This window comes from Chrysoperla carnea, chromosome 5, assembly GCF_905475395.1.
Source record: "Chrysoperla carnea chromosome 5, inChrCarn1.1, whole genome shotgun sequence".
Taxonomy (NCBI): domain Eukaryota; kingdom Metazoa; phylum Arthropoda; class Insecta; order Neuroptera; family Chrysopidae; genus Chrysoperla; species Chrysoperla carnea.
In genome coordinates this window covers 18,943,794-18,953,426 of record NC_058341.1, presented here as the reverse complement: position 1 = coordinate 18,953,426, position 9,633 = coordinate 18,943,794, and the positions used below count along the sequence as shown (strand labels likewise).

General features: G+C 27.9%; 1 protein-coding gene across 1 annotated transcript; it reads right to left on the bottom strand.

Moving 5' to 3' along the window:
• Positions 1-5,954: 5,954 nt before the first annotated feature.
• Positions 5,955-9,490, bottom strand: LOC123300616 (venom protease-like). Its single transcript, XM_044883212.1, has 7 exons — positions 9,429-9,490; positions 8,349-8,678; positions 8,116-8,245; positions 7,873-8,048; positions 7,713-7,814; positions 6,731-7,041; positions 5,955-5,990 (listed from the first exon to the last, which is right to left on the bottom strand). The coding sequence occupies exons 1-7, from the start codon at positions 9,484-9,486 to the stop codon at positions 5,955-5,957; spliced, it is 1,143 nt and encodes a 380-aa protein (XP_044739147.1). The 5' UTR covers positions 9,487-9,490.
• Between the last annotated feature and the right edge of the window lie 143 nt (positions 9,491-9,633).

Genomic DNA, 9,633 nt, shown 5'->3' with positions numbered 1-9,633 from the left:
ACTGTCGATTTTAAGTTTCTATCTTACAATATTTACCAAATTTATCATTCTTAAACTTATATTCACAAAAAAATTGTGTACCAGAATTTGTTAAAAATGATATAACATCAAACGTAAATTGGAGAGCTTTAAATAACCACTAAAATTTATTCAAATCTTCCTTTCATTTTAAGTTGTTGTTCTTTGAAATAACATCCCGGAACTTTCTGTAGAAGAAATATTTTCAATTCATTTAATAATGAACCTGCGCAATATGTTATTAATTAATCCATTTTTTTTTCGAAATTTATTTATAGACATCATTATTTTTAGTTTAAAATTTTTAATCTGATTATGTGATATTTTTTTTTTTAATTTAAATTAACGATTGTTTGAAAACGTGACAAAAATTGTATAAATATACGGTATTCGGCCAAATCACCATTCGTTCTATATAACTAGGTACTAATTTGTCTAAATTGTTTTTAATCTGTAAGCACAAATTTGAAACTTTTGTATATGATCGATGAAATAAATCAGAATAAACAGTCTAACTAAGGAATAGACTCCTCGTCAGTAAATCTATATAGAAACCGGAAGAAAATGTTTGCCTAAGTGTACTTAACCAAAGCAGAACCATGCGAACTTGTGCTTTTTCAATTTACCCTCATAGGGTGAGACAGAAGTACCCTGAAGACCACATTATCTTTACTTTGCATTTGAAAAAACTCTATTGTATGTTATATTATGAATAATTCCCAGCATTTTTTTATGCTTGACATTAAACGCTTGTTTATCGAAAACGATGAGGTAAGGTAAAAAATACCACGAGTAAAGCCTTTATAATTGTCCAAAATAGAATGTCATATCGTTTTCAAATCAAATTTAGAACCAATTTAGAACAAATTATCTGCAAAAACACTTTTCACACCCAAAATATCACAAGTATGACAGCTAAATATCACAAGTATGACACAATACATGCGTTAAGCAATGCATCTAAGCGAGAGGTATTATATACATGTGTTTAGCCCCACTCTCTTTTGTGCAGGCACACAACAGAAGAACTGTTGTATTCGTTGTGTGCGTAGTCATGGCAGGGACAATAAAATCGATGCCAGCGATTCCAGTGAAAATTTGGGAGTTAAAGCAGGCTGTTATGACTAATTTGCAATTTTTTACATGTTAATATTATAGAAAATGTCAAATTAAAATTATTGAAAAACAATAATTAATTAAACTTAATGCATTAAAAATTGTGAAAATAAGAAATCAAATTGTACAAATATTATTTTTCAAATGTAAATTATCATAATTATTTATTTAAATTTGTGAGACAATAATATTAAATTTTCAATGTAAGTCATAAATGTAATCCATACAATTATATATGCATCCATACAATTCTATAATTAAAGTAGTGTATTGTTACCATGGAAACGCCCCCAAAAAAATCACGCACGGAGCGAAAAACTTAAAAGACATCGAAACCACTATACAAGTTACTTTTACAATTTCTTGCAATATATTTGTAATATATTTTGCAATATATTTGTATAATATATAATATACATTAGTTAGCTGATAGATACTTTAATAGTTTTGTTTATTTATATCCTAAATATTAATAATAATGTTATATTTATTATGTATGTTACTGTGGCATATGTATGAATGTATGTATGTATGTACTACAGCAACAATAATATTATTTAATATTTAATGAAGTGGTACGGTCGTAATTCGGTCGTTACAGACAAGTTGATTCGATATTTTTGACAAATAATGGATATATTATCGTTGTCTGAAGTCTGAAGTTAGACAACGCATTAATAGAGAACTTAAAATAATTTTTTTTTGTCACAAATTCATATTTGTGACATCTAAAGTATATGTAACTATCTTTTTTTAAAATTAATAATTCCATTTTTTAAATAATTAATAAAAATAGTTATATTTTTGAAGATAAAAAACGGTAGTGACATATTTACACCCGTTGAGGCAGTGAACCAATCGAAATCGTGCTAAATCCTCATTTTTTAATTTGTTTCTATGGAAACTTACGTTATAATATATTGAAAATAAGCTTAGAAACACATCATTAATCATTCTGCGTGTTATTTTATTACTTCTCCGTGATGTGTCGTTGCTAAAAAAGATTTGTTGACGTTACTGGCGTTTGAATTTATAGTTTAGAAAAACCAATTTCATTTTCCTCTGAAGATTAAAGAAGATCCGCTAGATGGCAGTCCAAGAATGGGGGTACATATATTTTGATTTCCTTATGACAGAAATGTTAAACATACTTTTTAAAAATGAAATCAACTTAAGATGATGTGCCGGGAGCAAAATTTAAATATATAAAATTTAAAGATCACCATGTTCGGTACTTAAACGATGGTTTGCATGTTATGGTTTACCATGTTTCAGATAATAAAAATGCACTCGTAAAGAGGTGAGTTGTCATTGATAGTTCGCTTTATGTGTTGTGAAATTTTTATATTTCATGTATATATAACATTAATGTTTACAGCTACTTAATAAAGGACTGATTTTTTTTTTACTTAAGTACGAAAATGCTTGGTATACACTTCTTGTGTAAGTTTCTCCTTAGTACGTATTTATTTAAAATTTTACAAGGCAAGCTTTCGAAGTTCCTGCTATAAACAATTCAAACCAATAACTTGCCTTGTAAAATATGAAATAAATTCGTGGTAATGAGAAACTTTCACAAGAAATTTGTACCAATCAATTTCGTACTTAAGTAAAAGAAAAATTAGACCTTTTTCGTAACTATTACAACACTCTGTACACTGTATAAGTCAAGAGTGAAACGGAAACTAAATAAAATAATCATTTATTGATTTATATTTTATATTTATTATTCATGTGAAATATGATGTGAAGTTTATTAGTCCATAATAATTTGTTTTATTACACTCAAAAATATGTGTTACAAATTATTATTTCAATAAATTATTTTTCATTTGCTATAAAATAAATTTCAGTTTGTATGACTTTTTTGTACGTGAAAATCACGTAAACGAGACATCGCTGTCGTATAGCTTTTTTAGAGCAGTCTCTAGCCCGAAAAATGGGTCAGGACTCTGGTCTAATCGCAACTAAAAACGTTCTCGATTTACACTCACTGATCAGGTTTGATTTTGTACCATCTTTGCGTTTTGATCGTCCGCTGGTTATATAGGGCTTAAGAAAATAAGCGTGTATACTTAAGTTGTAGGGAAACGGTTCAGGAAATCACTCCCGAGATATGCAGGAATGTATTTAGAGAATTTTGTAACGCGAAAGTGGATGCGTTGGGGCAAAAATGGACTGAGCAGTGTTTAGGAATGAATGTTTTGACTTTCGCGTTGCATTTTCAATTTTTAATGCATTAAGTTTAATTAATTAGTTTTTTTCAATAATTTTAATTTGATATTTTCTATAACATTAACATGTAAAGAATTGCAAATTAGTCATAACAGCGTCCTTTACCGCCAAAATTTTTGACTGGAAGCGCTGGCATCAATTTTATTGTCCCTACCATGACTACACACACAACGAATAGAGAATTTTTAGTTTCATTTCTTCACCCCCACTTACCCCAACTTAGAAATTTCACAAAGGCACCCCCTATCTTGTGATAACTCATTTGAAATATTATAAGCATTTTTATGTAGCTATATATTTGAGCGCATTCAATTAATGCATTCATTATTAATAATTTTATAAATATAAATTTAAAAACTAAAAATAAAAATCAATTTCTATTTATAGTTTTTTATAATATTTTAAAATTATCATTTATATTTGAATAAAAAGGGGTCACCTAATCTAATCAGTAATTTATAGGTAAATTGCAACCGATTTCGTGTAACTTTGCTTGTATTTATTTTATGTTTTACTATAGTACACCTACCTAAATGTATTTGTAACATGTTAAATTAAATAAAAAATAAATAATAAACCATTATTAACACGATATAAATTTATTTATTATTACATAGGTATGCTTTTTGTTATATTTATCAATAAATTACAATCATGTAGTGTTGTTACCACCGCATATTTGATGGAAAATTCATTTAACTAACATTTCAATTTCCATAACAGCATAACATTCATAGGGAAAAATTTTCATTTCTTCTCTCTTCTTCCCGCGAGAGATGTTCTCGAAGTAATTTTCGAGGTCTTAGATAAAATATTATGGAAAATGTGCTATAAACTAATTTATTTTTATAACATATAGGTATTCTTATTTTCACGAATTTCAAGTTGGCTACTAAAACTAATTTAGAATTAAAATTAATCAGGAATCAGCAATATCTTAGGAATCTGATGTGTTCCTCGAAAAAAATCTAATAAAAAATGTGATTTATTTACTAAGAACTTGGCTCTCCCATTTAAAATAGGCGTTGTTTTCATTAATAGACTAAATTTCAAAGCTAAATGTACAAAAAATGAATCCAAAATCATCCTAAGAGGCCTTTTTAAGTTAAAAACACTCCCCGTTAAATTAGCTTTCAAAAAAAACAAGAAAATTCAAATAAGTTTATCCATTTAGGCGCTACGATGCCACAGGCAGACAGCCAGATACAATTGTTTTTAACAACTGTAATAAAATAAAATAATATTTTCACTCATTCGTCATATTTAAAATAACTATTTATTACGTTTGAAAAATTCTTTGAATTACGTAAATTTTCTGTAATTTACACACTTGTTTAACAAAATGAAATTTATTTATTGGCATATTTCAGTTTTTTTATTATTATTATTATTATTTTTTTTTTTTTAAACAAGTGTTGGTATAGTATTTATGATTTTATTTATAAAATATTTATAAAATCAATAACAATAATAATTAATATTAATAACAATTATTGTTATTGAAATAATACTTAATAATATGAAACAATTTTATTAGTCATCAAAATTTATTTATGAAAATGCATACATGTGTGGTATATTTATTAAAGTTTATTTAGTATACTCATTGAAAAAATTAATATGTTCATGAAAAATTGTTCTTTACACTCGTTAAAATTGTAAGTGAAAATACTTTATAGATCGATAGTCGAAGCAATTTTTTGATCAGGTGGGCAAATTGCAGTTAATTCTTATAGTAAAATAAGTGAAAACAAACAACTTACTGAGTTAATTGCTGAAATACTATGTATAAACAGTGTTGATTACGCAAGCTTTTGTTCTTTATGTCATGTAAGTAAAGAAAGTCACTCTTAAATAGCCATAGTCATGTATATATAACACGACTGTGAAGTAACACACACATAACTGATATTCCCATATAATACAGATCATATAATGTTCAAACCTAATTCGCGTCCTCACGGGTAAACAGAAATGTTTATGAAAAAATGTTGCAAACAAAAGTTGTATATTTGTTCTATTTCTAACGGTTTACAAGATGGGTGTTAGGAACAAAAGGCCCAATTGGCCTATGAAGGACAGACGAGCAAACTATTCCAAAATTTTGTTCGTAACATCAATATTTTTAAGCGTTACAAACTTGGGACTAAATTTAGTATACCTTCATATATTTCATATTATACATGGTATAAAAACATTTTTTAAGGAACAATCTTTACAGTACAAAAAAAGTAGAAAATAATTTTTTCTGTTAGTCTCGCTTACTTGACAATTTGTAAAAGCTGGAGGCACTCAATATCAAAGATAATTCGTAACGCCTCAAGCTTATACAATTAGTCATGTATGAGTGATTCATAAAAAATTTGTTTTCTACTTTTTAGTACAAGAAAAGATTGTTCCTTAAAAATTATTTCTCAATTTAAATTTTTCGTTTTAAACTAAATAACGCATGTATGGTTATAAAATATGGTGGAAGCGATTGGAAAATCAGATCATGCTACCAGAAATGCAATCTTAACTTCAGCTCAAGATTTGATTGTAGGCACCCAGACAGTTGAAACTAAACAAAAGTTCGTTAACTTACACTAAACAAAAAAAAGGCGGGGTCTTATAGTTTTTAGCTAATTTTTTCTTGATTTAAAAAAAGTAGTATGGATATTTTGTTTCGGACAAAATGATGTAATAATTTTCATAGATGTATCAGCTTTTTTGTGTCTATATCTTACGTATTTGGCTGCTGTTAAATTTTAATATGGATTGAGGACTTTCATGAAAATTTCTCCATTCCATACTTCCACAAATTGATAAATTTATAATTCATACTTATAACATGCATGAGACAAACAAACTTGCAGGTGAATAACGGTTGGAATTTTTGGAATAAAGAGACCTTTAAATATTTAGTAATTAATATATTTTCCATGACGCTTGAGCCTTAAGACTAATAACTGAATGAGTTTTTTTTTTTTTATATATTTTATTATTTTTCCTCGAATCTCATGATTAAATCAATTTAACATTCAATTAAACAAAATCAAGAAATTACATAACATGTCAATTTTAATTATAACTAATTAAACTTGGAAATTTTTATTTATTCTTATGCGTTTTCCTTTCACTTTGAACTATTCTAAATTTAAATCGTAAGTACAAATGCGCCCCAGCCACGTTCGCTCAATGTCTTTCTGAATTTTAATTTTTAATATAGAATTTGACTGGCGTATAAATGATTCTTCTTCCTGCTTCAAATTTTACGGAGGTTATAAATAACAAGCAATTTAATTTGGACGATGAAAAGTTTTCTCATGAAATAGATTTTTTATTAATTGAAATAATTTTTTTATAAATCAATTTTTGATACAATCCAATCAATGTAATTACCAACTCGTGTATAAATTGCTGGGATTCCCCGAACAGCACATTTATACCCTTTTGATAGAATTCCAATTTGATAATATATAAATTCACCATTACTATTTCTCTCTGGGAACATAAGGGGTCCACCTGAATCACCTTTGCATGAGTCATGTCCTCCTTTTTTGAAACCAGCACACAATACATTTGATGAGATTATGGTTCGATTGTAATCTCGATATTTCTTTTCACAGTCTGAATTTCTTTCTATGGGAACTTGTAGTGCTAATAATGTCTGACTTGCTGACGCAGGGTTATCTGTAATATTCAATTAATCTAATCAATCGATTAATATTTTTTGGTGTTTCACAAAGCAAATTGTACGAAAAATAAAACTTAAGCAAGGAAAATGTTACTAATAAAATTAAGTGACCTTCAATCTTGGTAAAGTCAACCGCTAGGATTTGTACGTGAACCTTCTGCATATTTTGCAAGCAATTATTGCAGCTATTACTTCGTTCTAAGGCCTTAATTTTAGGGATGTTCCGACTTGTAGGTGAAGCCGTCAAGTGACTTTCATAGTCGCCGACTATTCGGCTAAGAGAACCGATAATCCAGTTTCGTACTTTTAGTGCATTTGAAGGAAAATGAAAGAAACCGCTCACATTTTGCCAAAACCTCATGGAATGTGTCTTAGATGTCAAATAGCACTAGTAAGGCATGAGTTAGTTAATTAAATGAAACAGTCAATGTAAAAGTTAAGTTAAAAATTAATAAATAGGCAAATAGAAATTATTTTTTACTCTTTAGTTCAGCTAGTTACAAAAACTTTTTTTAATTTTCTGAGCCTGATCAGTCAATGATCCTTGATAAGTGAGCGATTCCAATGTGATGATGTCAGATTTTTTTAAATCAAATTATATTACTTTGATTGACGTGTCAATAGCCTCTCTTTCCAAGTTTCTAGACCTGTTTATTACATTACTTACCATATTCCTGGTCGCCCCATCCACTTATAAACAGATTAAATCGTTCAAACGTATTTTTACGTAAGTTCTCAGTTTTTGGTAAACAAATTACATCTGCCGTTTCTGAAAATTTTTAATTTATATTTAATGATGAAAAATTATCCAAAATTAATTCGCTTACTAGATGGCATGAAGTTCATATTTTCCCCTTTTGAATTTCTCCATTGCACTTTAATAATAGCGATATCGTTTACATTTGTAAAGTGACTATATTCTTCATGTATGTAACTCTTAACCACTTTACCAATTAAGGATGGATTTTTATATGGATTTAGTGTTCCACTAACAACTTGGATTCTAAACAATTTTAAAAAAATATTATTACTGATTAGACAATTGATGACATTAATTCCAGTCAACTTACAGAGGTACACCAAAAACGCAATGAGCCGCTGTAAGAATATGATTTGATGTTATTAAGGAACCTCCACACTTATATTCTAGCTTACCGTTCCCATTGTCATATCCTAACGCTACCATCCATGGAAATTGTCCTAAAATAACGAAAAATTAGGTGTATGGAACGCCAAGGTGGATACGTTGAGGCAAAAATGAGTTAAAATATAATTTATTTATAGCAATAAGCTCAATTCTTACCTTCGGATACATTAAATCCACCAATTATTCGACCAATGAGAATATCTTTAGCTGAGTGACTCATACCACATGTGTCTGGATCAGGTAAAATATCATAATTTTTGTCCAATAATTTCACGTCGTTTAAGTATTGTTCATTAGCACAACATACTAAATATTCACCAGGTTTTGAGTTACATGCGATCAAAGAACGATTTAAAAGTTTAATTGTTTCTTTTATATCAAATTGACCATCGATTCGAAAAGTTGCTGATTGTAACGATGGACATTCTTCAATTGGTTTACATTCACCTCTATCGTAATTCGGTGTTCGGCATGACGTTGAATTTGCTGTAAAAATGTTTTATTTTCAAATTGACCCCTTTATAGTTTAGTTGATAAATATAAATTAGTGTAATCTAGCTCGTTAGATTCGGAATAATGTATAAAAAAGTGTGCCAGAAGTGTTTTGCAGCATTTAAAAATGGTAACAGTTGATTGAAGAGCGATATCTATATTTTCAAATTTATAAGCATCACTTGCACACAATATACTATATATTTTTGTAGTTGCGTGGTATTGTAAAGCTAAAAATAACACATTATTTGACTACAAAACATGTATTTGGTTGATATGTGTGTACCGTGAAATAACCCAAAACTTTTTTACAATACTTTAGGGGAAGAAATAGCTTAATTTAAAAATTTGTAAATGGTGTATTCTGAACATTTTCAAGTATTGCCGTTGGAAATTTATCTTTAAGTTCATTTTTCAGCAAGTTAGACAATTGTTTAATAACAAAACTATCTCAAGTTTTCGTCTTAATTGTAAAAATGTTTAAATAATTAGCGTGGAATTTTTTAGCTTCGTGGAGCTTTTATTATGTATATATACTTAAGAAGATCAAATTTTAATACCTTGTTTATAATAATTTACTTAACTCTTTTGATATAATCTTATTTATATATAAGAAGGACTCCACGAAGGCAAAAAATTTTACGCCAATTATTTAAACATTTCTATAGTTTATAAAAATATGCTAAATTTTTATCATAGTTTCTAAATAAGCAAATTTGTAAAAATTGATTCACTAATACTGACCTGTATTTAAGAATAAAACAACAATAAAGATTGCTAGAGCACAATTTTTGGAAATCATTTCTTTCAAGATTCCAAAATACATATAAAAATATTTTTGGATAATTTGAATATATTTTAAATAATTATTTTTATAATAATTGAATATGATTATGCAGATGATTTTATTTATTAGTATTATAATAAAATTTAGTAACTGGTTTTTTAA

What these genes read in the sequence shown, in the direction of transcription:
- LOC123300616 (XM_044883212.1), bottom strand. Translation starts at nt 9,486, where the DNA reads ATGATTTCCAAAAATTGTGCTCTAGCAATCTTTATTGTTGTTTTATTC. An exon ending in TATGAACTTCATGCCATCTA is followed by an intron (nt 7,815 to 7,872) that starts GTAAGCGAATTA and finishes AAAAATTTTCAG; the next exon opens with AAACGGCAGATGTAATTTGT. An exon ending in ATGGGGCGACCAGGAATATG is followed by an intron (nt 7,042 to 7,712) that starts GTAAGTAATGTA and finishes TGAATATTACAG; the next exon opens with ATAACCCTGCGTCAGCAAGT.